Here is a 27,313-nt window from a genome sequence, read left to right as displayed (position 1 = left end):
CCGCAGAAAAAATATCACTGTCAATTTATTCCACATTCGGAATACCATCAATTTGGAGTCTGTTTAGCACATCTTTCCACCCGCGCATGAGGTATGGTATTTATTGAGAATATCAAGCAATGTTTGGCATAGCAATAATTTTACAATTTTCATGCCGAAACATAAAACCTGACTCGGCGCCTCTAGCTTATTAATTAGTATTTGAATCAGACACTATCGATAATGAGTTATGTTTCAATATTGTTCTTTCATGGAACGTGAGTGAATTTGAAAGATTCAACTTGCGGTTCTAGATCTCGTGTTTTCTTCCAAGTATTCCGTCGTGATTAATGCATGATTTCCTTGTTCGGGGTGTGGGCCAATAAATACCCATTCGCATTTTTGGCAATCTGCGCATTGAATGAATAATTTAAGTGCCAACAATTAGGTATACCCATTTTAGACCTACGAAGTTTAATGGTTATGAATTCTTGGCCCTTTTCCTTATTTAAAATTGTGTATTTGTATATATGTATAAAGGGGTAAACCAATAAATAATTGATACACCTTGAGTAAAATTCACACTATTTTGCAATAAACGAATAAATTGGAATTAGTATTTGATATGGTGAAAATTTGATGTGTAATTTTTGGGGTTTTTACTAATTCTTTCAGTATATTATTCGTTTGAATTTGAAAAGAATTCTTATGGAACTAGAAAACTTTTTTATGAGTGAATTCTTTTTTTTCCAACAATGAGTTTGAAATATGAATGATTTTGAATTGGTTTCATGTCTTGATATGATGTAATAATCATGATCATTGCAGAGTTGTTAACCCCTTTGAATACTATCACCATTTAGCATACACTTCGGCGACTAATTAATTCAAATAATTTGTTTTATTTCTCAATTTGTTTTACAAATGTTACAAAATTAAATAAATTATATAATCTTCTTAGATCTATGCTAGAAGGACTATCTATATATAAAATTGTACATGGTATAATTTCACTTAACATTGTAATTTTCTTCAGTGGAAACCTCCTAGGCAATTGTATTTGGTAGTCTAATCTATCACTGTTTCACGAAATAGTTCCCTACTTTCCACTCTCTATATCCTCTTTAGTGGCAGTTGGGAACTTTTTGCCAAAGTTCTCTCCATCTTCGATCGTTTCTGGCAAAGGAGCACCTTTGGTCTCGGGCAGCAGGAAGGTTAGGAAAGCTCCTATGATTGGTACAGTTCCAAAAATTAGCGGAGGCAACCAGTGGGCAAAGCTGATAGCTCCAACGACGAATGGAGCCACCATGCTCCCAATCCTGGCAATCATACTAGACGTTCCCATGCCGATATTTCTCACGACAGTAGGGAATATCTCGCCAGCGTATAAGTAGCATGTAGGGAAAGATATGCTCATGCCAATCATGCTGCTAGATGCAAGAACCACTACTGCAAGAGCTTGATTCTCAGGCACAAATGCAATAGCCAACATCGAGATTCCGCATACGGTGTTTGAGGCAATTAGTGTATACTTTCGACCCCAAGACTTCATGCAGTAAATTCCAATGACGGTTCCAGGCAAGGTAATAGCAGCCGAAATAGCTACATTTAGGAAGATATCTCCACTCATATGTCCAATGTATTGAGCGACACCAAAGAAGGAAATTCCACAGACGAACCAATTGAAGCACATGCAGAGTGTCTTGGTCCTCATATTAGGTGTTTTCACCAAGTCCAAGATATTACCTCGGGAGATGGGAGAGTCGGCTCCCTTTAGTTTGATAGCAGCCTCAAGATTCTTGTTAATAGTGTCCGTAGGCATCTTGTTCATTTCAGCGGCTTTCTTAAGTATTCTGGAAGCCTCCTCTACACGACCCACAGTTATAAGCCATCGTGGAGATTCTGGCACGAGCCAATAGTAGGAAACGAGCAAGATAGATGGGATAGAGAGAGCTAGCTGCAGATGCCGCCAATCTCGGATGAAGTAAGCAAATATTGGGAGTGTTAAGTGGCCCAAATTGAAAGGTATCTGATAAATGACGGAGAGTAATTCGCGCCACTTGACACCAATGATCTCCATAATGAGGACGAAACTAGTGAGCATAGTGCCTCCTGTGGCTAGAGCTGTAAGGAAGCGAAGTAGGCAGAACAGCCAGAACCATGGAGCAAAGGCTGTTGCGACTCCAGATACTAACTGTATAAGCACGGCGAAGACTAGTGGACCACGACGACCAAATCTACAAAAGAAAATAATACGCATTGTAGCAATATTATAGATATGTAGTTGTGTTGATTTAGCACTTACTTATCGGCCAAGCTGCCGAACACCACATTTCCAATTAAGATGCCTAACATGAAGATAGTCTGAGAAGCGTTCGCCAGTTGATCTTGGGCGCAAATTAGATTCCATTGCGTCGTAATGGTTTCTTGAAAAACGGATCTATCGAACACATGCCCGTTACATTTAGTGTCACATCTACCCAGGGTACCATTAAATCCTTCCGGCTCGACACAATGGTAGTCAATTGGTGGGGCCAAAAAGATTATGCTCATCTGGTGAAAAAAGTCAATTTAATTTTTGAAAATTAATATACTCTTTCCATTACATTTTACCTGGTGCCATGCGACGGGAAATTTCAGCAAGCAAATTGTGACAAAGACCATGAGTTGCCACCATCCAAATCCTGATATGGATTTCTGAATGGGATCATTTTCTATGGTTTTCTTCATTTCATCAGCCGGCACTGTTGAGAGTGAAAAAATTATTCTATAAAAACATGCTACTAGCAGATTGAAAGTTTAGATTTTTAGCCAAATGTGATATTATTTTAACGCAAATAGCAATAAAACTACTAACTTTCGGTGTGACAATTTTTGTTTTTGTGCCTACTTTTATATCTATTGATATCTATTTACATGAACTTTTTTTCTTTGAGTTTTCAATGAGAATCATCCGATACACTGGTATTCACTACAATTAATTTACGCTTGTATGACTGAAAAAATTACATGTGTTTATTGAGCAATGTTAAACTTTTTTATTTATATATTTAATGCGTTGTTTATTGAATTAGCATTTGAAAGAGAAGTAATGGGAAAAGAATTGTAGAGGCCAGTGGCTTTTTAGCACCCAAATTTTTCCTTATATTCCTTACTCACTTAATGTAAATTGGTAAACTGGTGTTTTTTTTTTTAATTGTACCCATCATATGGAATTTTTGGGGTGAATTTTGTATTCAATTGACTCGCTAGATTAGATAAAGGAAGGAGTACGAAAATAACATCTTTGTATTTTTAAAATTTTGTATATGTACTTTCCTATTAAATTACGAGAAAATTTGTATGTTTCCGCTGATGCCCTTTATCGGTGGTGTATGGAATTTCATGAATATAAAGCGTGTCGATTTAATAGGCAGAAAGTACGACCATGATAAAGACCTTGGTACGAATTTAGCTTAATACTTGATTATACGGCAGAGTGTAATGGCAAGTGTGCCTTTAAAACTCCCATCATAGATTTACCGGGCACTTTTTGTCACTAAGAACTTCTATATGACCTGAAAAGTCTTTCCAAGAGTTCTTGTTCGATTGTCACCCAAGGTGGAAAGTGCATTTGCAATGATGAATGCAGGAGGAGAGGATGTTTGAAAAAGGATACAAAGCTATACTATGTTGTATACATGATGTGAGTGGTGTGTTAAATCGATAATCGCAAGTTTATATTGTAGCGCAAATTCAACTCACTGTTGAGGACGAGAATAAACTTTTCTTGCGGCAAAAAATTTCTTTCCAAAATATTCTACACTATCTTTTAGTTTACTCTTTTACTGACGCTTCTGAGTATGATAAAAATATGGTAATTGCTTTTAAGTTTTAAAAATCTCTCAATCAACACAAATCACTTTAGTAATGAATTACAAATAATTCTTTTATTAATGCCTCACTGCTTCTCACTGTTTAATTATAACATGCATAGCTTTTAAATTCACTTCCTCACTAAATTGTGTCACAGTCGAATAACTTGAGGAATTAATTTGAGCGAGTATTTCTCACTGGAAGGCACACAACACTATGCAAGGGTAGCTTCTCCAGCGGCAGTGCTTTGCACTCGAAGACTGCTAAATTCGCTGTGATACTCTGTAGAGGATGAACGCGAGATTTTATACCCAGACTCTCAGTTTCGTGGCTCAACGCCCGAGAGTTTTTCCATCGCACTACTGAGCGCTAAACCGCGCAATACGTCAGTAAAAAGACCAACTCCATTCACAGTATCTTTCACCGGTAAAAATCCCACATAGTAGTGTTTTTGCACAATCCCTCCCATAAACACTTTATTAGAAGAGTGCGAAAAAAATGCGCACGCGGAAAATACCCTGTCCGTAGAAGTGTGAGTAATCCCAAGAAAATTATTAAATATTTAATTGGGTGCTAAAATTGTCCACCATGGGCCCCTGGTAAAAATTGCAGAGGAAAATTCCTGATCATGCCATGGAAAATCTTTTACGCACAATAATTTTGTTATTGCTAGTCATCATTATGTTATGTTTATTTGCACTTCATCTGTGCAATATGCAGCGAATGTTGAGACGCTAGTTGCTCTGCGGAATTGCGACGATAATATATATATATGGCAAGAAAATTTCTGTTGCAACGATGGAGTATTTCGCAAAAAGATGTTTGGAAATCTGCTGAATTAAACTTTAAGTTTTTGTGTAAGAAATATTGATTTTTATAATCTTGTAGGAAGTTTAAAAAAATTTATGTTCTTTAAAATCACGCACATTGAAAAGGTTCTTTTCAGGAGATGAGCAGTTTAAATTGGACCTTATATTATTTACCAGGAAAAATAAGCAAGACCCAGAAAGTGAACCTGAAATATTAGGTGTTATCATAAGCTTATAGATTAAGTTTAAAAGATAATGACAATGAAGTTGGTTCCTTCTCAAAAGACATTTAAGGTTATTAAAAACAAAATTAGAGCAATGAATGTCTATAACTAAGCCGCCTTTTTATAACTGCTTGCATTCCTTGGCTACAATCAGCATAATCTTTGTTTTCAAGTCTTATCTAAGAGTCTGTTCATGGGTCTCATTATGTAAGAGGGATAAAAATCATTTCCTTGAACCCTACATAGAAAATTATGACTTCTTAAGTGGCCTTCCTTATAATAAATTAAAATATAGAACAAAGTATTTTAAAAACATTACTGAAATTTGCTTGCTTTTCAGACAAGGTCTCATAATATTAAATCTGTTTACATTTAAAACCAGCATTTTTCTCATCACACGTAATGCAAGTTCCCTCACCTTTCTCACAAATCGTGACGAAATAAATCTTTCAGACGTACATACGAGATGCGTAAATGCAAGCACGTGCCTCATTCGAACTTTCGTGTATTGATTAGAGCTATTTTTCTTTTCAAAATGCGCTCTTTTTGGCTATAATTGATCTTGAAACAAGCTGGGTATTTCTCGTTGAGTCACAATTTAGTCCCACCTAAGCCGTTTGAATTTTTGTGATGCAATTTTATAGCTGTAAAAGTTCAAATAGCTAAATTTCAGGGGGAATCCCTGTACATTACGAAATCTGTACTACATATTTCCATGCACAAAATGTTCTCAATTAATTATCATGACTTTTTCATTAAGTGCAATAAACCTCGACGTTTATTTTCAAGATGATGAGTAGTATTTAGATGAGAGTAAAAAAGCCGACGAGCTGACAGAGTCAAAGTTCAATGATTTTATTTGGGGACTGCAGAGAATGAAGATCAGAGACTGTTTTTACAAGTTCAACTTCCCGTGTCCTTCCACTTGCTCTACATCTTTCCTTATTGTCTTCATTTTAATCTTTTATTTAAGCAGTTTTGTCGACCTCCATTTATTTTTACTGATTTCTCATTTCAATTAAAATGTTAACAGTACGAGTTGAAAGTTATCACCTAGCCAAAAGAGATTATATTTCTTTTCTTCATCTGTGCCTAGCCTTTTTATGTTCAATTGCTCACAATAGAATGACTATAAAAATATGTTGAAGAAGCACGTGTTCGTACATCATCTGAGAGATACATAAATCAGCATGATAGCACCCAAAATCCGAATTGAAGGACGGAGATTGCGGGTGAGGCCTCAAGTTCCAACAGTTAATATGAGATACTTTCTTTTGTATGAAGAGTGACACGAGCGTTAAATTGCTTTGGAAAAGTGAAACATTCTTAAGGTCGAGAGATTATCAGCAATGCCGCGGGGAGTAAAAGAAATGGAATGAATGGAAATTTTACATGAGCATTGAATGAGATGGGTGTGATGATGTAATGATTGGGTGCTACTTAGTAGAATAAATTCCATACCTTGCTTTTTGCGCTTTCTCTCCGATATCTTCATTTCCAATCCAATAGACGTCTCCTCTGAATCCGATATGTTCATTTCTATTTTCTTCAGGGCTATAAAACTGCACTCAAATGTTAGTAGTTCCCACAAAAGATGACACTGGAGAATATCTTGTGTACGACGTTCGGCTTTCGAGAATGTACTGAAAAGTTGATACTTTATTTTGAGTTTCTCATCTTCACAGATTATGCCATTAACTCATATCAATATAGGGGATATATATATATATATATATATATATATATAATCAGAGTGTCCACATACTAAATGTCTGACATGACTACTTCATTCTGGAAATTGTATCAAGTGCTTCTATCACTGCCAGTGCAAAGCTCAAAACAATTTCTGTGATAATATAATTTTTCAATTTACACCATTTACACGTTGAATTGAATTGGAAGTACGATCACAATTTAAGAACTAAATGCATAATGATAGGAAAGTATAAATAAAACAAATCTTTACTTATACCAATCACACCCAAATACATGTACACGTCCTAAAACGAAATTTTTCTAAGCGAATCTGTTAAATTATTTAAGAAATAATTTGGTAGAAAAATATGTAGTTGGAGTGACAAATGAAAACAAAATATGAATCATAGAATTTTACTATTTACTTTCATATGCAGATAATTTGTATTGTTAGGAGGAATTTTTTCTCTTAATAAGCGGACCTAACGTAAACTCAATTAGAAAATCATTAGCAACGCTTAGCGCTATTTGTATTTATCATTTGTTGTGCCTAAAATTTTCATGTGTAAAGTTTCCATATTCAATGCCAATAAAAACACCACGCAGACAGAAATAAGATTAGAAACTTTATTTGATATTTCCACTCTTTAATTTTTTGCAGACTATGTGACGCCCTGTGCCAGTATTTCCTCGACGTTTCATAAATCATAAAATTTGTTCGTGAAAATATGTGAAACGAATTATATTATTTTTTCATAGAACATTTATTCCTCTTCTGCACTGTCCGCTTCATTTCCATTCAGCTTCTCTGCTTTCCTTTCTTCCATAACTTTCTTCAGTGCCTTCACTTTCCTGGTCTGTATCTTGTGTATGTTTTGTTTTCCCAAGTGAACCTGACCATGCTTGTTGCCGAATACATCTGTCGACAGATTCTTCTTCTTCAACGTCTTCAGCTGCTTCGGTCTCTTCCTTGCCAACTTATACAAATCCTGTGAGGCGATTTTAGTGCGTCTGATTACAAAATCACAGGCCGGTCCAATTTCCATTAATTCAATTCGCGGTGTCTTCTGTCCGGACTTCTTCAATAGAATCTTATACGATCTCATGAGGAGAGTCATATCTTCGGTGAGAGTAAAGCTGAGCACATGTTCCATTCCCTGGAGACGCAGACTTTCCACAGTCTCTCGATGAAAAGCATCAATGAGGAGACACTTCAGTCGACGTATTTCATCAGATTGCGTCCATTTGGGCCCATTGAACACCAAACAGGGTTTTACATTCTCTGTGATTTTTTCATTCTTGAAATCTTGAAGACCCCGGTACTTCACCAGACCCAACTCTACCATATCAAGAAGTTCTTTCTCGTATAAACGTCCAAGTATAAGATTATTGGGGCGCTTCTTAGATGTGGAGCCGAACATAAACATGCTGCACTCATTCTTTTCAGCCAGCTGTTGAAGAGGAATTTCATCTTCAAAGGGAGTTATTTCATTGCTGCGAGAAAGACGCTTTGCCAGTGGCTTCTTTAGATTGTAGAGATCTTTCAGAGCAGCTTTGATGTCTCCGGAACACTTTCGACCCTCCAGAATGAGTGTATTTTTCGCATTTTCCAACAATTTCGGTTCACGATTGAGAAGAACTTGTTTCCCTTTTCTTGTTGTGGGTTTCCTGAAAGGTAGTAGAAGTCGTTTGAAAAGAACTCTTCACTAATTTAAGGGAATTTTACCTAATTCTAAGGAGAGACATTTTTCAGCAAACACTTCTGCAAACACGTGGAAATAAACACTTTTTGACAGGTCACAGGGTTGTCCATAAAAACTTAACGAAACTCAACGACTGACAATTTTGCCGTGAAGCACCACCGGCGCTGCAAGCGAAATTCATCGATTACCGATTTCCCGGAAAAGTATGCCATGTTCGTGAAAAGAATTCAGTGCATATCGCAGTGTATAGAGAAAGTGACGTGAATAGTGAAATTTGCATGTGTTCAGGTTGAGATTAATGTGAAATATTCACGCTTTGGTGTGTGGTGCAAATTTTAGGATGCCTCTTGCCAATTCTGCAGCGTCGGATCCATGGAAATGGAAAGTCCAAAACAATACAGTCGCCGCGACCGAGGTAAGACTTCTTCATACTTTTCCATCTGCGCTGCTTTTCCGCCCAGAAAGCAGCGCATTTCTGACATAAATCTCGTGCATTCTGTATGTTTTTTCATTTGTTTTCGTTTCACTTTGTGTTTGTTCGGTTGATTATTTCACTCCGGATGTACAGTACTTTGATTCAGAGCATATTTATGAGGTTTGTGGTAGCTAAATGACGTAGTGCAGCAAGTATGTTATAGATGGCGAGTCTGAGGGGGAGGGAGGCGGACGAACATTGCGGATTCCCATTTCCACATATTGGTGCTAGGGCAAAACAAAATGACTACGTAAAGACACAACTGCAAAGTCTTCTCGTTACGATATAAATTAAGTAATTTGTCGTCCGCTGGTGTTGAATCATCCATCAAATTCACGACTTCCAAAAAACATCTTTTTCACACGCAATAAAATTCAATGGTGATGTGTGAGTGTGGGCAGGGCGCAACAATTGTTTCTATCCATCCACCATCCTCAAGGATTGTATTCAGGGAATTTCCATACAGAAAATCTAGCATGTATATTGTAGTTGTACACTGGGCTTTGCTAATTTGCAGCGAAGTTGATCAAGATTGAGTGAGTCAGTTTTTTATAGTGAGACTGGTTTCGAGATAACAGAGTTGGAAATAAACAAAAATGTCCTAAAACTGTTCCAGAAATGTTAGCTAAACTAAGAGTGAAATTTACCTGCAAGAAATACCTTATGAACCTACTCTTTATTTATCAATGAGCGTAAATCAAAATTCAATAAAAGTGTTACCTATTCTCATTTTCTGTTTTATGATTTATCGAATTTACATATTGTTATTTTTAACTGTTATGTATTACAATTTATATTAAATTTGTTTTCATGTCTGAATGCAGATAGGAAAGCGAGAAATATTGAAATATTAGGTACTTAATAATTCAAATTTTTATAGTCTTACATCAGGATGTAAGTTTTTTTTTCTGCGAACCAATAATTTGTATATGTAGGAATCAATAAACTAGACTGTACCCTTTTTATAGTTGAATTTAGTTCACAAACTCAATGTTAAGTTGAACATAATTTTTTTATTCATAAACAAATATCACCTTATTTATTATTTATTGAGATTATTGACATACAATATATGAAAATGTTATACTAAGCTGAAATATAGACTATAAAATCTTAATTTTAAACTTTATTCCCGATATCTTGACAATGAGGTGGTATGTGATTTATTATTGAACCTGATTCAAACAAATAAATTGACATAAAATTGGGTTAATGTGTTAATATTTTTAAAGATTAATCCTAATGTATAAATAAATGCTTATATCCTAATAATGTTTGTTAGGAATGTAGAATTATGTTAGTCAGGTAAAGTGAGCATATATCTGAGGAAGTCCATCGTAAAATGAATCAAAGTACGGTATTTTTCTAACCTGTCTAGATACACTATGTATGATGGAGTCATCAGCATCATTTTTTGCTATATGGCATTAATACATATATCTCAAGAGCTGGAAATAAGGAATGTCTATGACTGAATGATTATATTGGTAATATTGTGGTTAAAAAAAAAAACTACAAAATATATATATATATATATATATATATATATATATATATATATATATATATATAAAATGAAATACTTTTACAAAAGTGCGTCTGCGGGTGGATTAGAGTGTTAGCTGAGGGATGGCGAAAGTGGGCACGCAACCATGAGGAATAGCCAAAGAAAGGGGAAAGGGTCTAATAGTATTCCAGTACTATGAAGCCCATTAGTACTGATTGAGGGCGGAAATATTCACTTTGTGTGAAACAGAGAACAATTGTGAGATGATGAAGAAAGTGTGACGAATCTTAAGACTGTCCGGAGATTCTTCATTTCCGACTGTTGTGCATCCCTTTTCGTCTTCTCTCCGGAATGAAACTTAATGAGCAAATAAAAGTACAACACCTCGAAAGACATACCAAGAACATCAAGTGTAATTTTTGAATGTACATTTTCTTTACAGCACATGATGAAAATGAAAAGCGTATCTCTTTTTTTCATTACTCTTGCCGCCATTTCACGCCAAAGTGACGTTAAATGAGTCAAGCTTAAATACCATGGTGATTGTATATTTGCGTTTGAGATATGACAAAATTTGTGATGATAAGATAATGAGAAAAGTCACACGGAAATGTGGAAAAAGAAACAAAAATTAACCACTTGGCTAAATAATTAAAATTATAGACATAGACCTTGTCAATATGCTAATGAGAGAAAAAGGAAATTAATTTTCAAATTCTCAATCTTTCTCAAATTTGGATGATATTCTTTCTTAAGATTTAGAAGATTGGGTTTGCTTTTTATTTTATAAACTTTACTATCTTGTTGAAGAAATGGCTAGAAAAATCACTTAAATTATTGTTGCTTTCTTCAAACGCCATTCATTTATTATCTTCTTTCTCTTTTTTATACGAACCATTAGGGGTTGTAGAAACGATGACGAATGATGAGACTGTTCCCTCTCTCAGTCCATCCACTGAGCATCTGAATGGGGTGGTAAGAGAATAATTTTGAGTGTGACGCCCACACGCAAGTCTCTTAAAGTGTCTCTACAAATCATTATCATCTATATCCACCCTCAGAGTGTGTCTCCTTTTCTGACTAACTTTTCTATCTCAGTTCCCTTCTCGATTGATTTGGTGATTGTGTAAAAGTGTTTACGATTGAAGCTTCCAATAAATTAAAAAATTTCCTGTTAGCGCACATTTTTTTTTAGCAATTCCCAAATAAATCGGAAAAGAAGTGATGTAGAGTGAATAAAAAATTAAGGAAGAAAAGATATTTAAAAAAAAAATTTAAAGGTCTTACATGCTAATTACAATAGACTTTGTAATATCAGTAGACGTTTTATTTATAAAAAAGTTGATATATATTTTTGCAAAAGAATAAATTAAATATTTCTATTATCAAATTGCTGTCTCCAACATTTGTTGTACAATATGAGGTTAAAATATGGGTTGTCATATAACAAACAAGTCACTGATGTAATGATGCAAGAAAAAAGCAATTTTAATCTACATATTTGGCTTTCTATAAGACATTATTGACTTTGCCAATTTCACGTGAATTTTTTTTGTTAGGTGTTTTTTTTCATAAAATATATGAATGTTTGTATGTATGTTTGTTACTTGATCATGGCTGCCGTCGTTAATTTATCTTTTGTTAGAATAGCTCGCGAGATATCCAGCGCGAAGGACACACAAAAATGTAATAACAACATTTCAGTTCAGAATATATTTAGTATCAGGGTAATAGGAATAAAATCTTTTCAGTAGTGAAATGCAGGAAGAAATTTTATATATTCTTTTCTTTCATATATTTTCTATCGACATATTTTCGTTCATTTGTGTGTATTTTTTTTAATGATTTTGTAATTTTGCAATCATAGAAGTTTTACATGACTCAGCTTAATACATTCTCATGTCATTAATATTTTGGGTTAATTATTGCAGCACACGGAGTATCAAACTCGATTTCAGGTCTACGGATAGTTTCTGTACGTAAAATTTTTCCTTTGTTGGCCATAGAGTGATGATCTTTTAAAATAATATTATTTCCGTACATTTTTGGAAGAAATTTCAATAATTGAATTTACAACATTAAGGCCTTTGTACTTTTTTTAATTTTTTAATTTAGATTCGTATTTGGAACATTGATCTAAATTTTTGTTAGTTGTTTCCTTTTGTTTCGTGTGATGTTTTACAGTGTGCTTTCAATTATTTTGTGCATACCATATCATATCTTCAACTTCTTTTTTTGCACAGATTTTGCTTTTCACAAAACCCAATTAGAAATTCTGTGTTTAATGGTGTTATATGTATAAAGAAAAATGCATGCTGAATGCAATATCCATATTCACCGTATTTGCCATGTGAATTGTGTTTAGTATTATAGTAGTATTTAGCTGTGAGAATAATTAAAATTATAAATCTACAATTTCCATTACTGCTCATTTCCGTACATTATCAATAAATATTTAATTGTTTACAAAAATATGTTGGAAAGATATTTTATAAAGATTGTCTTCGTGCATTCATTTATCGCTTTCCGGCGAGTTATATTTCTTAAGTTATGCTTTATTACACTGCCACGTCTGTATAATATTATATAATTTTGCAGGTAACATATTACATAAACATTATATGTATACAGAAAAGATACAGTTTCTCATGATAGATAATATCGTAAGAAAATAGTGATAGATGCGTTGAAAGAATAAAAAATCAGATCGGAATCACTTTGTTTTTTTTTGGATTACATTAATTAATGGATAAGAAAACAATTATAATACCATTATTATGAGTACTCGTACTCGACAAAAATGTTCTCCATCATAACGTTAACACAATGTCGAAAAGTCAGTGTGAGAAATATCTTTTGGTGCGACTCTCATATTTAGATAAGGTTTTAATGTTATTAACCCAATTAACCTTTCCAGCGTACATATTTGTGCTTCTACAGAAATTCTCTTTTTTAGTTAAATTTTCGTTATATTGTTAGGCGTAATATGAGAAACGTTTTTGTGTACATAATTGATTGATTTCAATTTTGTACATTTCATATTAATTTTACATTGATAAATGTGGATGTATGGAATATGATTTTTTAAAGCCTCGCTCGTTAAAAACGAGAAAATATACACAGCTCTTGAAAATTCTTTTTATTTACCTGCAAGATTATGGCAAATGTTATGATGTATTTGTAGATTCTGCAAGATATTGTTATTGCTTAGAGAATGACATTTTTCACTTTGATAAAGGAAAAAAAATAAAACCTAATTGGAAATACAAAATATCAATAATTTACAAAAAAATCCTATTTGTATATAGAGTAGTAGTGCTGATCATCGAAAATTACATTGTATGGATTTGCTTAGAGAGAGGAATGTAATGAGAGAAAGCATCTTGAGGGAGTATTGAAGGTCTCTCCTTGACACCTCATCGCCAACGCACATTCCTGTCAATGGCGGTGAATATTTGATAAAATTGAGTGTCCTTCCTTCGCTGTGATTCAGATACGAAAATACATATAAAGGAGGCGGGTGATATAAATTGCTCACAGATTTCAGTGTTTAATCCTTAAGTGATGTAACCCAAGACTGATAAAGCCTGAACGATGTCACTCGCTAAAGAATTTGTTAATTTAGGACGCTTTCAACACCAGTAATTTTTTTGTGCTGAACGTTCACCGGATGAAAAATTCTCTTGGGTGGATTTTTTTGGAAGTACAAAATTGATATTGTGAACAGCTTTTGTTCTCCTCTTGGGGCGTCTGCCTTAAAACGCGGTTAAGGATTTATATATATATATAACGTAAAAATTTCTTTTGAAGATTAATACGCTAATTAATGAATTAAACTTTATATCCGTTTATTTGTCACCAGTTCCTGGTGTCTCTATTTTTAGGAAAAAAACAAATTTTTTAATGAATATATCTCTTTTTTACAATATCAATAGATACATATTTTCATTGTGATATTTGTTGAAGTTACAGGTTTAAAATTATAAATCGTTGCAACACTTAAATGTAGATAATAGATAATGGATTACATTACCCATTTCAAATCCATCAAAAAATATTGGTGGGAAGGAATGATTGAATAGTAGAATGTAATCTAATGGATCTGTAATATGGAAAGAAAATTTTCTTTGTGTATATACCTATATAGGAGATATTAATAAATTAATTGGAATGACATTATATGTATGTAGCATCAAATTAGTTCAAGTCTAATGTGATTTTGAGTTAAAAAATTGCTCAAATAGATATTTCAGAAATTGGATTGGGACAAGAAGGAAGCACATTTAACGATTTCCACCATCAGAACATGTATGTAGATATGTTCTACTCGAAGTATGTATTGAGTCACATGTTCGCTTTCGACTTTATCAGTTGTGTATTTTAGAGCTTTCCCCGATCGTGGGTGGAAGTATGCGTGGGTAGGGATATTATTAAATCCATGATTGAAAACATTTTCTTGCCATTTTCTCCTTTCGACGCAGTGAAATATTGCCAAAAAGAGCAAACGGTTAAAACATATTGCAATATGATTTTCTCTCTTTTTATGCTTATTAGTAACATTTCCATGAACGAAATTGGCATATAATTGTAAATCTTTGGGCTAAGTGTTGGGTATAATTGTGGAAGGAAAATTAAACAAAAAGTCGTTAACATTTGTTTGTCATTTGGGGATATTAATAGCGTGGGAAAACCACCCAAGTTTTCATCCCTTGTGCCAATTACGAACTCCAGATTGGAGTTTGTGATTAAATTAAAATGATTGACGTTTTAAAAGTGTCTATTTGTTTTGAAGACAATTTTCTGGAGTGTATGAGAATTTTAATACATGGGAGAGTATTGGAATCTTGGAAGTTCATTAAAACTTTGTCATGAATAGAGTAATGAAGGCGTTTGTTTAATGAACTTATTTTATCCCTGCATATCACTTTCTATGTAGCTATTTTTTTATTCGTTGCTTAGAATAAGAAACCTCTGTCTTCGCCAGGCGAATTTTTCAATATCATAAATAAAACATCCAATGTTTCTACTTCATGATATGTATAATTAGAGTGAATCCTATCCTATCTTCTCTGCATACATCTGCTATATTTATTTAAATTTGCCATTTAGTCTATGTCACAGTGAAATTTCTTTAGAGTAGTATATGATATACAGTGACTCCAAATCGAATAGGACCCTTTGAGGCTCTGAGACATATCGATGAGCCGCGAATTTCCACGTAATGCTAATGAAATCTAGTAATCTGTTAATGAAATCTGATCCTTGACTCGTAATGAGTGTTATAGTTTGTAGGGGTTGGAACGGATGGAATATATTGAATTAACAGAAAATCAAACGGGCTAACAGAACGAAAATGTAATCAAAAATTGACATGAGGACGGGGCTGTTTTCTTTTGATGGGAAGAGAAACCGATAAAGTAAATCCAACATATGAGAGAGGAGATAAAAATGTGAGGCTACAGAGAGTTCGTTTGCATCTGTGTTTCAGGCGTCATTCTGTATGGTCAGAGATCTGATGGAGGGTAGTCACTGTGGTCAGTGGTTGAGTAATAAGTGAAGCAAAAGTAAATTTTTAATAATATTTTCATCCCTACATCTATGTTAGTGGATAATTGTGGATTACAAAGTGCGAGGAAAAGATTTGAGTTTACAAGTGGCATCCTGAAGAGGAATATACACGTATAAATGGAAAAATTCAAGGAGTTTTGTATTGACTTCTTTGTGATAGACATCGCCTGGGCAATAAAGTGTGATGAATTTCATTATGATACATTTATGGGTCAGGAGGTACCATACATCTTTTAAATCTATTTTTATCTTTCATCATTTGATGAATTTCATCCATTAATACTCACGAACACCCATATTCAATAATTCTATATTCTTCCCGGAAAAAACATGAAAATATGAATCACTGGATAGATGGACGCTTATTTTATTGCTTGATGTGTGCAGTAGACTGTTGAAAGTTGAAAAAATTCCATCGAATTTTCTGTGGCGCAGATTTTCGAAAAGTGGGTGTTGACATTTCATGGGTTTATTGTATTGGTATATTATGTCGTGTTGAAACTGCGGAAAATAAAAATGTAAAGGAGTCTAGTAGACAAACCATTACTACTTGTTGACTGGATAAGTGGTGGAAACTCCTATACAGAACATATTATTCTTAACAAGTATTATGTTTCTGCACAAAAATGGGCTTTCTTCTACGGATATTATTAAGATATTGTTAAAAAATTGTAATGTAAATCTATTATAATTTTTCTTTAGCACCCATCTGGGATGAGATTTATACATACATATGTATGTATACAGTGTTGTAAAAGATTTGTGGAATGTGTTAATAAGGAGGGCGGGAAATAAATATTCAGTGCTTAGTTTTTGAACCCCATAAAATCTTACATACTTCATAAATTGTAAGGTTTACTAATGGGAAGAATCTTTACGAAAAGATATGGTTATTTGTTGAAAGAAAATCTCTAATATTTGTTCATAATGTTATCGTTTATAATGTTAAAAGTGCGGGTTCTTTCCGTTGTGGACCTTGAGATTTGTATGTGTAAATGTTTAGAGAGAAACAACCATCGTTAAAATTTATTATTTGGTGTACATATGTATGTATGTCTTTACTACACGTGACACTGCATTGATTTTCACAGTTACTATCTATAAAGCATTCACTCTTTATAACAATTTTTGTTACAGTCATAGTCAATTATTGTAAATGTCAAAACTAATGTGCTTTTGTGAAATCTTGCAGGTATCTCAAGAAGATGTAGAAATGGTGGTCGATGATGCTTTCGACCCCCTTCCCAATGAAGAGAATCACTATGTGACGAGTGAAGACGTGCAAATGAAGGAGCGCGAAATAGAACTGAAAGACGTTGTGAAGGAGGGCCATGAGAAGGCCGATCCCTCACAGTTTGAATTGCTGAGAGTCCTCGGTGAGGGCTCATTCGGCAAAGTGTTCCTAGTGAGAAAGATTGTGGGTAAAGATGCTGGAACTCTGTATGCAATGAAAGTGCTGAAAAAGGCCACTCTAAAAGTGAAAGACCGTGTAAGAAGCACTAATGAAAGGAACATCTTGGCCGACGTTGGACATGCTTTCATTGTTAAACTGCACTATGCTTTCCAAACACCAGGAAAATTGTACTTGATATTGGATTTTCTACGTGGCGGAGATTTATTTACTCGTTTGAGCAAAGAAGTGAGTCTTAATTATTATTCTATATTTTCCTCAATATGCGTGGTTTTCCACACACTCGCTAAATTGAGGAAATGTGTTGATAGACATGGTTTCTAATACATGTGTGTATTTTTTTATAGGTGATGTTCACAGAGGAGGATGTAAAGTTCTACCTAGCTGAATTGGCTTTGGCACTTAATCATTTACACAGTATTGGCATTATTTATAGAGATCTTAAACCCGAAAATATTCTACTAGATCAAGTGAGTTACTTTTATTGATATCTGCTTTACCAAGAGTGGCACTATAAATAGACGAGTAAATACAAGTAAACATAGTCGTATGATGTTGACTGGAGAACTAAAGAATGTGATGTGGAATCTTAATTACTCATAAGTGGATGTGTTTTCTAATCAAAGTTTCATTAGATGTTAGTGAAAATTTTCATTACAGGGAACACAATGCTGAAAAAAACTAAAGTATGAGGACATATGTCATTGATAAAAAGAGTGGAAAAAAGGAAAAGAAAATATATTTTTTCCTAGCAAAGTGTGATTTTTGCGAAAATTGAAATTCCACCTGCATTTTTTCCTATTTATGTTTTTATTTCCTTTGATGTATTTTGAACATAGTAATACTGTCTTATACCACTCACAGTTTGCACACAAATAGAAATGGTGGCATACGACGGGTGGAAAATGGATATGAAAGACACGTGTGAATGGGAAGAAAAGAGAAAAGAAGAATATTCAATCATAAAAAACTGCCTTTTGCATTTATATTGATTTTATATGACTAGAGCATTTGACGGTGATCATATCCAGTATAGACATTTGAACAAAAACATTAATGCAATTTTAATTCATTTTCAAGATACGACAATTAAATCAATGTAATTTAAAATCATTTTTCATATTACCTATTATGATAGTAATTCACGTATTTTGATAACATTGTAGAAGAACAGTTTGAAAATTTGAGAGTTTGAATTATTAATTGAGATAAAAAAAAATGTATCATCTTCTAATAACAATATTTTAAAATATCTCTTCACATTCTAGGATGGCCATATCGCCTTAACAGATTTCGGATTGTCAAAACAGCCTCTGGATGGATCTAAGACGTACAGTTTCTGTGGCACTGTTGAATATATGGCCCCAGAGGTAGTGAACAGGAAGGGTCATCATTTTGCCGCCGACTGGTGGTCCTTTGGCGTACTGATGTATGAGATGTTGACGGGAAATCTTCCATTTCATGGTGCTACGCGACAGGAAACAATGAATCAGATCCTAAAAACTAAATTGGGCATGCCGGATAATCTCAGTCCAGAGGCACAGTCACTACTACGCGTGTTGTTTAAGCGAAATCCACAGAATCGCCTTGGAGCTGGTCCTGGTGGCATTGATGACATAAAGAAGCATGAATTTTTCGCCACCATTGATTGGGATGCATTGGTGACAAAACAAGTGCGACCACCCTTTATTCCAGCGGTTTCACGCGATGATGCCTTTTACTTTGACACTGAATATACAAGTAAATCACCGAGAGATTCGCCCGGGGGTCCCGTTAGTGCGAGCGCTCATGAGATCTTCCGCGGGTTTAGTTTCGTGGCTCCTGGATTGCTGGATGATGCGGGAATGCCTATTTCTAATGGAGGTGCCGGTGCGGTGGGAATACAATCGAAGTTACCCTTCTCCAATGAAATACCGGGAGTGAAACCTGGTGTGTTCTGTGATGAGTATAATCTAATGCAAGAACTTGGGCGTGGCACCTTCTCTGTATGTCGTCTATGTGAGAGTAAGACAACACGGAAACAGTATGCGGCAAAGATTATCAGTAAATCTGACCACGACTGCAGGGAGGAAGTTGAAATCCTTCTGCGCTACGGTAATCACCCAAACATTGTTACACTACTTGGCGTGCACGAGGACAACTCATGTGTGTATCTAGTCATGGAATTACTGAAAGGTGGTGAGCTGCTGGACAGAATTCTCACGATACAGAGGATGTCGGAGATGGAAGCGAGTGCTGTTCTGCGAACTGTCATCTCAGCAGTAGCTTACCTTCATGAGCATGGAGTTGTTCACAGGTGAGTTGATTATCTTTTATTTTTACTATCTTGTCTAAAGAGATTTGATGTACAGCTATGATATATAATCCTTTGTCACTCTGTAGGGATTTGAAACCGTCAAATTTGCTCTACGCTTCAGTCCAGCAGACGCCTGAATCCCTCAAGTTGTGCGATTTGGGATTTGCTAAGCAACTTCGCGCTGATAATGGTCTTCTCATGACGCCCTGTTACACGACAAATTTTGTGGCTCCCGAAGTGCTGAAGCGACAAGGATATGACTTGGCGTGTGATATTTGGTCATTGGGTGTGCTCCTCTACATAATGCTTGATGGGAAAACCCCCTTCGCCAGCACACCTAATGATTCACCTGATATGATCCTCAATAGAATCGGTTCAGGGCATATTGACATTCATAGTGAGGTGAGTGATTTTCCCAGAATTTCTCACTAATCAATATTCTGGTTGAAGTAGAAAGTATTTTCTATATTAATAAAATCTATAGTGAATGTTAAAAAAAATCACACTGGACATTCTTATAATAATAAATACTTTCTTTCAATTCAATTCAATTCATTCAATTCAACAACAAAATTCCATTCATTTCTTATATTAACAGTAATTGAGTTTAATCTTATCTTTTAGAGATGGAAATCCGTTTCGCAGGATGTGAAAGATTTGCTGTGTCAAATGCTACACATCGTGCCACAGAAGAGACCGACAGCTGCGCAGATTTTGAGACATTCTTGGCTATGGCAACCGCCACCGGATCTGAGCAGGCAATCGGCAGAGGTGCATAATATACAGCATCAGCAAAATCTGGGTGTGACTGGTGTATCCGCGAAGGATCAAACGGCAGCATTAAGGAGAGCTGTAAATGCTACTTTTCGTGCGATAGCATCTCCACAGGCGGCAAATGTGGGCCCCGTGGGAATGTCTGAACTAGCCAAGAGGCGCGCCAGAGACAAGTCGTCGCATTCACATGTATAATAATTGTTTATGGTAGGAATATCCCTTTGTTGATTGATTTTTGTTGCCATTTCGCGAAATAGCCAATATTGTTAAAATGGTTTAATCCAGCATATTTGTTTATTAATGTTATTTTTTGTGTAATAGATAGTAGTTTCTTTTGTACAAAATATAAATTTCTTTGGGACGTTTTAGTCACATCACTTATTTTCTTTATTATATTGTACTCCAAATGACATAATATTGTATTCCAATTTTAACTTTGTGAAAGAGAGCTAGTGGATTCATTCATGTATAATAAACTAATTGCTAGATTTATAGAGTATTTTCCGTTGGAGAAAGATTCTTCTTGAGTGGGTTGAGAGGTAAAAAGTCTTACAATTATCATACTTTAGCCATATTTTCCATTTTACATACAATAATTACTCGATTGTAGAAATATATTTTATGCGTGTATTTAGGAAGGACATACAGATTTTACAGTTTAATTGTTGATATAAAAAAATCAATTGCTGGAAAAAAAAACACTTTGCTTCCACTATAATATTAAACATTATTACATATTGTGCAAGGAACATCTGTACTTTGTACAGACAAAATACAAATAATATAACTTTTTCTATGTCGCGTGTAGTATTTCAAAACTGTTGCAAGCAATTGATTGTAGCAAATTTACATGGTGATGTAGAAGATTTGTACAAATGCCGATGAAATGTAAAAAAGAAGAAGAGGTAATATATATTACAAATACAGGAAAATGTATAACAGTTGTACTGATATCGGCATAGTAATTGATAAACGTGGATATTTAACAAGGAATTAACTAAATTATTGTGACTTTCTCTATACAGAAGCATTAAAGAAATATAAATTTATTCTATGAACAAGCATAAAATATGTTAATTTGACTTTATGCTAGGATTTTCGCGGCATCACATATATTTTGATCGGATATTTCACATTATGGAATTGGATTTAGCGCTATCGGGAAATTCGATTACTTCCCGGTTCGGTTACATCGGGCAATACAATGATAATTGGCAACACTGCGACTGCTGTGACTGGTAGAGACAAGTTCCGTATTTTCAGTGCGACTCCCAGATTTCTTACCATTAGCAAGCAAAATTTGTTAGCTTGTCTCTTCAAGAATATACTCTGTGGTTAACAAGAGTCGACAATGGCATACAAGGTAGGTTTGTCAAGTATTTAGCTGAATATTCAGAGATTATCGATTTTCCCTATACCTAACCTTTTCCGGAGCGTATTCTGACGCAATTTGCTCTTGAAAATTATGCTATGCATATAAATTTGATATCGATTTTCTATTATTTTATTTATACAGCCCATTGACTCGCGTCGCGATGATTATCGCAAATATTTGGAGCGCAACGGCGTGATGGAGACACTCACGAAAGTGTTGTGCAAGCTGATGCTTCAATACGAGAGCGATAAACAGGATGATGCCATTGAATTCATCCGGAAGAACTTGGGGGACGCCGTTTACGAGACGGATCTGATCTCATCATTGAGGTCCCAGTTGGAGGAGAGTCGTAAGGAGATTGAGGACTTGAAGCGACAGATCAGAGATCTGAAGGAAGGAAAGCCACCAGTGGTGGAAGAAGCGGTGTCACCGCGAGAGGAACCGGCGGTTGAGGAGAAAAGTCCGGATGAGAATAAGGAGGAAAAGAGAGACGAGCCGGAGGGTGAAAAGACTACTGAAGCTAAAACTGATGAGCCAGACGATAAGACGTCTGTTGATGAACCACCATCAGTGACATCCGATACCGCTAAAGCGGCTGACGCTGCTGATTCAGCTAAAGAGTTAAACGAGACTCCGGCCAGTCCACCAGCTGAGGGAGAGGGACAGAAGGAAGTGGACGCTTCGACGATTGAGCTACCCGCCTCGCCCAAGGAAACTGCGGAGGCCGAGAAGGCATAAACGGTGAAATTTGCCATCCATTTATGAATTACTTTTAAGAAGCCATGTGAATTTTCTATCCCCTTTCCACTTTATTTTCCTTTTAGTTTTCTAAGTTTCTTTGACCTTTCCTCCTTCGCAGTCTGTATTTTATTGATTCACTACTGAAGTATAACATTTAAGAAGACGATAAATAATGAATTGCGAAGGAGCAATATATATCCATTTTTTTTCAATTTTAAATCAGATCTTGCTCAGTGAGTGATCTCACAATGGAAAGCATTCCATATCAGAAATAACAATGAAATTTGAAATATTTTGATCACACTAGTTGAGGATGAACTCAAAATCGTCTCAAAATACTATGTGTATTTGAGAAAATAGAAGAGACAAGACAAGAATATTTGGATGAAGTCAAGTCTAGTCGAATATTGATTAGGTGAATAGATATAATGATTAGAAATTTGATTGATTATAATTTTTGAAGTACAATAGACATTGAATTATTTGTGACATTTCGTCTTTATCGTATCTCTCCTTCACTAGGAAAAGCACAAAAACACTGGTATTTAATGAATTTGTGCCTTCAGATCAATGTGAAATAAACTTAATGGATACACCATGAAATAAAGAACACGATAAGCAGCAGAAGTCGCAAAAGTTCTTATTGGAGACAAGCACGAAATCGATTATATGCACCTACCTTTGTCATTAAGTTCTCTTAGAGCCTGATTCAACAGTGGTGGGTTTTGAAAGAGAATCCGAGACATTTAAATTGCATTCCTTCCTTTAATTTGCTCTTGTTATGCGGATTAATAAAAGTTTTATTGAGAATCTCTGCAGGAAGCATTAAAATACAAAATTTTGCAACAAGAAATGACTCCGGGATGCGTGAAGGATGCCAAAGGTGTGATGTTGTGGTGAATTATGAACTGGCAGGTGTTGTGGTGGAGATTGCCTTGGCATTAGCGGCCTGTCTCCTCTTTAAATCCCAGTTGTAGACACGTGCCATGTTCACCTCGGTAGTAGTGAGCTGATCCCTCAAAAAGTCTTGATCGTGTTCCAGGCATTTGAGGTTCACGATGGCAGAATCCATGTTCTGCTTGAGCAGCTCTTCTGCTTCTCCAAGAGGATATTCCAGCATAACGTTAGCTCCCAACCACAGACAGACGGTCTTTGTAGGTGGAATAGTGGTTTTCACGAAGACCTGCTCGCTCAGTAGAAACTGTGTCTCCATGTCGTCCCCCTGGTTCCTCAGAATGTTAATCATCTCGAGGGATTTGGCCAAGTCCGGAATCTGCTGCTTCAACTTTCGCCGTTTCGTTGCGATGTTGAGCTCCATGAATTTATACTTGCCATGTTGCTCATCCAGCTTCCGGAGGACTTTGTCGCTGTTGTTATCATTGTCAGCTTGGCCCATGAATGTGTCCACATCCTCCTGAAATGCAATGAGCAATATAAAGGTAAATTGACAAATGGTTCGGATTTCCACACATTTTTCCTAATCTCAGAATGAGGTTAGGTTATTGTTCTCACCACAAACACAGCTTCTGGGATTCCAGCGTACGTCTTCTGGTTCTCAGAGAGTTTAGGCATCTCCACTGTGGACATTTTTATACAACAACCACGATTCTATTGAAGAAAATGATCAAAAATCAAACAGATTGTTCGGAGAAATTTTCTCGAGAATATATCATGTCAGAAAGAGACCGACTATCCGTGTTATCCAACTAATTTTATACGCGTCATATTGGAGTCTTGAAAAAATATTCACACCCATGAAACGCATAGAAATCAAGATAAAGATTTAGAATTTCATTGACTGAGAACATTTTTTGTATATCCTCCAAATAATTGTATCTCTTAATTTCCCTGCCGGATAAGTTTGAAAATCTGCTTTGCTTTATTTACGCGTAATTAATCGCACATGTCACTTTATTCTTTATTATCCGGAGACAATCAGTCCTGCATGGAAAATTAGGGTTTTTTCTGCTTTTTCTTCAGGATCCAGCATAAACAAGGTAACAACCATTACAGCTATCGCTCAAATAGTCACAATTTTGAATGTCTTTCTAAATATTATAATATTTTTTCTCTATTTGTTTTTCTCCAGCGCCCGGGAAATATAACCTAACCATAGAGGATGTCAATCATAAGGAATTTCTTCTCTCGTGTATTGAACACATTGCCCACAACGCCCCAAATCCAAGTTGTGAGATTTCGTTATCATGCCGACAAGTTGGCTAGGGGGCCTCTCCGTCGAAGGTATGGCTACTTCGATCCGATTATCCAGGAAGGCCTTCTTCCTCGATATGATTGTGGGCGGAAACTACCAATGCCGGAGTACAGACCAAAGAATCCTTACTCTCTGAAGAGAGCTGTTATGGGGCAAAATGATTACATTGATATCCTTGGGAATGACCGCCTACATCCCACAAAAGTGCTTTATTCTATACCCGCCTGGATTCGCGGTGCATCCGGAAATGAATATCAGCTGCTGCTGAGAAAGAGGAAGACTCTTTGCAACTCACTGTATCCCATCGTAAGTCCTACGAAGTGGAAAAATATGCAGAAACGCATTAAGTACTTGAATTACTATCTTAACAAGAAAACTAGAACGAGTTTTTCACCGTCAAAATAGAAAGAGTAGGAAGAATGTAAATTGAAATAAAGTAAAATTTGTTCATATTACAAAATGTCATGCTCATTTGGTAAAAAATCTAGATCTATTCATAAAATCTGGTAAATGCTTGGGTAAATGGATACAATCGGGTAAATAGGTAAATTTCGCATTGGAATGTTTCATGAAACTTTCCGATTGCCGTATGCGGTTAATTCCCGTGACATTTAGCATTGCATTTGTTGTTATATAATTTTCTCATGAAAAAATTGTAAAACCGGATTGGTGATAAAAGTAAATCCAGTCATGGCTTTTCGCTTAGTAACTCAGCAAGTAGCTCGACGTAGAGGAGGTCTCTTGACTGCTCTTCAGTTCGCGAAATTAGAACATTGTGCATTTAGTGTGTCCGCAAGTAGGATGACAGAGGACGTGCGCATCGAGACGGACACTTTCGGGGAGCTGAAAGTGCCAGCTGACCGATACTATGGGGCACAGACGATGCGATCTGTGCTGAACTTTCCCATCGGAGGACCAACGGAGCGAATGCCAGAGCCCATCATCAAGGCGATGGGGGTTCTCAAGAAGGCGGCGGCACTTGTGAACAAGGAGTACGGATTAGATGGCCGGGTGGCGGATGCCATCTCTCAGGCAGCAGATGATGTGATCTCGGGGAGGCTATACCAAGAAAACCACTTTCCGCTGGTCATTTGGCAAACCGGTTCGGGCACGCAGACCAACATGAATGTGAATGAGGTGATCAGCAACAGAGCCATTGAGCTTCTGGGCGGAAAACTCGGCTCCAAGGATCCCGTTCACCCCAACGATCACGTCAACAAGTCTCAGAGTTCCAATGACACCTTCCCTACTGCCATCCACATTGCTGTGGCGCGTGAACTCGTGGAAAATTTAAAGCCAGGCCTTAAGATTCTCCACGACGCTCTCGAAGCAAAAGCCAGAGAATTCAAGGATATCATCAAAATTGGCCGAACTCATACGATGGATGCTGTTCCTCTAACTCTTGGCCAGGAGTTCAGTGGGTACGTACAACAGCTTACTTTTGCCCTGGATCGGATCGATGCTGTCCTCCCTCGAGTTTACATGCTGGCACTCGGAGGCACTGCCGTTGGAACTGGCCTCAATACGCGTGTAGGATTTGCCGAGAAGACTGCAGCCAAAATCGCCGAGTTAACAAAGTTGCCCTTCGTCTCAGCGCCAAACAAATTTGAAGCTCTTGCGGCTCGTGATGCCATGGTCGAGGTTTCTGGTTGTCTGAACACTATTGCCACCAGCCTTATGAAGATTGGCAACGACATTCGCTTCCTGGGATCGGGTCCACGTTGTGGTCTCGGTGAGCTGATGCTGCCTGAAAATGAGCCTGGAAGTTCAATTATGCCCGGCAAGGTGAACCCCACTCAGTGTGAGTCCCTCACAATGATCTGCGCACAGGTGATGGGAAACAGCGTGGCTGTTACTGTGGGCGGTTCCAATGGTCACTTTGAACTCAATGTCTTCAAACCACTGATCGCGTCCAACGTCCTCAGATCGATTCGCCTCTTGGCCGATGGCAGTCGCACCTTTACTGCCAATTGCGTGAACGGCATCCAGGCTAATCGGGATCGCATCGCACAAATCATGAATGAGTCTTTGATGCTTGTCACTGCCCTCAATCCACACATCGGCTACGACAAGGCGGCGAAGATCGCCAAGACGGCACACAAGGAAGGCACCACCCTTAAAGCGAGCGCCCTGAAATTGGGATACCTCACGGAACAGCAATTTGCTGAGTGGGTACGCCCAGAGAATATGCTGGGGCCCAAATAAAAGTTTATCCGTTATCGTCACTTTTGCGGCATCCCATAACTTATCTACTAAATTGTGGCCATTGTATAGCCCCACCAGTGATTTTCTGTTTTGAATAAATCCAATAAATTCTCATGATAAGCTTTCAAGGACGCATGTATGCTTATTTTCTTGTTGAAAGACTTGGGAAAGAATTCTATTGACTTTTATTATTTGAGCTGTGAAGTTTCTCAGCGATTCATTGGTTGTAAATAATTATGAGAATTTTCTTCAAGCATATGCTTTCAACAAGTCAAATTCAAATTTACAAAAAGAAATGCTTGTCCTCGCTTTTTCTAGGGCGTGAATATCTTGATTTCGCGGCATTCGATGTAAGTGTATTATGACGATTAAGAACATTTTGCGGTTTAGGAAAATTTTATCAGAAGTTGACCAAATGTTAATTGAGTGTTGTTGAACCACGGTGATCAGAAAATGAGAATTTCTCTACACCACAGTAAGTCTT

At 36.3% G+C, this 27,313-nt stretch overlaps 7 protein-coding genes across 10 annotated transcripts; 4 read left to right on the top strand and 3 right to left on the bottom strand.

Annotated features, from left to right (window-relative positions):
- Positions 1-859: 859 nt before the first annotated feature.
- LOC132263658 (organic cation transporter protein) lies at positions 860-6,507 on the bottom strand. 3 transcript variants are annotated; one of them, XM_059763548.1, is made up of 4 exons: positions 6,329-6,507; positions 2,593-2,723; positions 2,285-2,532; positions 860-2,216 (listed from the first exon to the last, which is right to left on the bottom strand). In XM_059763548.1, exons 1-4 carry the CDS (start codon positions 6,402-6,404, stop codon positions 1,079-1,081), a joined length of 1,593 nt encoding a protein of 530 aa, XP_059619531.1. In that variant the 5' UTR covers positions 6,405-6,507; the 3' UTR covers positions 860-1,078. The 3 variants fall into 3 exon arrangements, with proteins under 3 accessions (XP_059619531.1, XP_059619532.1, XP_059619533.1); XM_059763549.1 differs by lacking the exon at positions 6,329-6,507 and adding an exon at positions 3,724-4,199; XM_059763550.1 differs by lacking the exon at positions 6,329-6,507 and having other exon boundaries at positions 2,586-2,609.
- Positions 6,508-7,307: 800 nt separating this feature from the next.
- Positions 7,308-8,367, bottom strand: LOC132263656 (ribosome production factor 2 homolog). The gene is made up of 2 exons (XM_059763546.1): positions 8,289-8,367; positions 7,308-8,230 (listed from the first exon to the last, which is right to left on the bottom strand). Exons 1-2 carry the CDS (start codon positions 8,306-8,308, stop codon positions 7,327-7,329), a joined length of 924 nt encoding a protein of 307 aa, XP_059619529.1. The 5' UTR covers positions 8,309-8,367; the 3' UTR covers positions 7,308-7,326.
- Positions 8,368-8,465: 98 nt separating this feature from the next.
- LOC132263629 (ribosomal protein S6 kinase 2 beta) lies at positions 8,466-21,357 on the top strand. Of its 2 annotated transcripts, XM_059763469.1 has the most exons (7): positions 8,466-8,680; positions 12,179-12,222; positions 17,008-17,454; positions 17,574-17,696; positions 18,495-19,522; positions 19,609-19,924; positions 20,147-21,357. In XM_059763469.1, exons 1-7 carry the CDS (start codon positions 8,638-8,640, stop codon positions 20,489-20,491), a joined length of 2,346 nt encoding a protein of 781 aa, XP_059619452.1. In that variant the 5' UTR covers positions 8,466-8,637; the 3' UTR covers positions 20,492-21,357. The 2 variants fall into 2 exon arrangements, with proteins under 2 accessions (XP_059619452.1, XP_059619454.1); XM_059763471.1 differs by lacking the exon at positions 12,179-12,222.
- Positions 21,358-21,497: 140 nt separating this feature from the next.
- LOC132263630 (c-Myc-binding protein homolog) lies at positions 21,498-23,039 on the top strand. The gene is made up of 2 exons (XM_059763472.1): positions 21,498-21,659; positions 21,813-23,039. The coding sequence occupies exons 1-2, from the start codon at positions 21,648-21,650 to the stop codon at positions 22,407-22,409; spliced, it is 609 nt and encodes a 202-aa protein (XP_059619455.1). The 5' UTR covers positions 21,498-21,647; the 3' UTR covers positions 22,410-23,039.
- Positions 23,040-23,188: 149 nt separating this feature from the next.
- LOC132263631 (prefoldin subunit 3) lies at positions 23,189-24,128 on the bottom strand. Its single transcript, XM_059763473.1, has 2 exons — positions 23,925-24,128; positions 23,189-23,826 (listed from the first exon to the last, which is right to left on the bottom strand). Exons 1-2 carry the CDS (start codon positions 23,997-23,999, stop codon positions 23,314-23,316), a joined length of 588 nt encoding a protein of 195 aa, XP_059619456.1. The 5' UTR covers positions 24,000-24,128; the 3' UTR covers positions 23,189-23,313.
- Positions 24,129-24,277: 149 nt separating this feature from the next.
- LOC132263632 (large ribosomal subunit protein mL51) lies at positions 24,278-25,036 on the top strand. The gene is made up of 2 exons (XM_059763474.1): positions 24,278-24,409; positions 24,502-25,036. Exon 2 carries the CDS (start codon positions 24,532-24,534, stop codon positions 25,027-25,029), a length of 498 nt encoding a protein of 165 aa, XP_059619457.1. The 5' UTR covers positions 24,278-24,409; positions 24,502-24,531; the 3' UTR covers positions 25,030-25,036.
- Positions 25,037-25,217: 181 nt separating this feature from the next.
- LOC132263883 (fumarate hydratase, mitochondrial-like) lies at positions 25,218-26,960 on the top strand. Its single transcript, XM_059763887.1, has one exon. It carries the CDS (start codon positions 25,315-25,317, stop codon positions 26,827-26,829), a length of 1,515 nt encoding a protein of 504 aa, XP_059619870.1. The 5' UTR covers positions 25,218-25,314; the 3' UTR covers positions 26,830-26,960.
- Positions 26,961-27,313: the final 353 nt, after the last annotated feature.

The sequence above is a fragment of the Phlebotomus argentipes genome, unplaced genomic scaffold (genome assembly GCF_947086385.1).
Source record: "Phlebotomus argentipes unplaced genomic scaffold, Phlebotomus argentipes genome assembly contig_39, whole genome shotgun sequence".
Classification (NCBI taxonomy): Eukaryota; Metazoa; Arthropoda; class Insecta; order Diptera; family Psychodidae; genus Phlebotomus; species Phlebotomus argentipes.
The sequence above is the reverse complement of the archived record's forward strand: the minus strand, read 5'-3'. Positions and strand labels throughout refer to the sequence as shown.

Coding starts and splice junctions, on each gene's coding strand:
- LOC132263658 (XM_059763548.1), bottom strand. CDS start 6,404: ATGAACATATCGGATTCAGAGGAGACGTCTATTGGATTGGAAATGAAG. Junction 2,724..6,328: donor GAGAAAGCGCAAAAAGCAAG/GTATGGAATTTA, acceptor CACTCTCAACAG/TGCCGGCTGATGAAATGAAG. Junction 2,533..2,592: donor TTCCCGTCGCATGGCACCAG/GTAAAATGTAAT, acceptor TTTTTTCACCAG/ATGAGCATAATCTTTTTGGC.
- LOC132263656 (XM_059763546.1), bottom strand. CDS start 8,308: ATGTCTCTCCTTAGAATTAG. Junction 8,231..8,288: donor ATGTCTCTCCTTAGAATTAG/GTAAAATTCCCT, acceptor ACTACCTTTCAG/GAAACCCACAACAAGAAAAG.
- LOC132263629 (XM_059763469.1), top strand. CDS start 8,638: ATGGAAATGGAAAGTCCAAAACAATACAGTCGCCGCGACCGAG. Junction 8,681..12,178: donor ATACAGTCGCCGCGACCGAG/GTAAGACTTCTT, acceptor TAATTATTGCAG/CACACGGAGTATCAAACTCG. Junction 19,523..19,608: donor GAGCATGGAGTTGTTCACAG/GTGAGTTGATTA, acceptor GTCACTCTGTAG/GGATTTGAAACCGTCAAATT.
- LOC132263631 (XM_059763473.1), bottom strand. CDS start 23,999: ATGTCCACAGTGGAGATGCCTAAACTCTCTGAGAACCAGAAGACGTAC. Junction 23,827..23,924: donor TCCCAGAAGCTGTGTTTGTG/GTGAGAACAATA, acceptor ATTGCATTTCAG/GAGGATGTGGACACATTCAT.
- LOC132263632 (XM_059763474.1), top strand. CDS start 24,532: ATGTCAATCATAAGGAATTTCTTCTCTCGTGTATTGAACACATTGCCC.
- LOC132263883 (XM_059763887.1), top strand. CDS start 25,315: ATGGCTTTTCGCTTAGTAACTCAGCAAGTAGCTCGACGTAGAGGAGGT.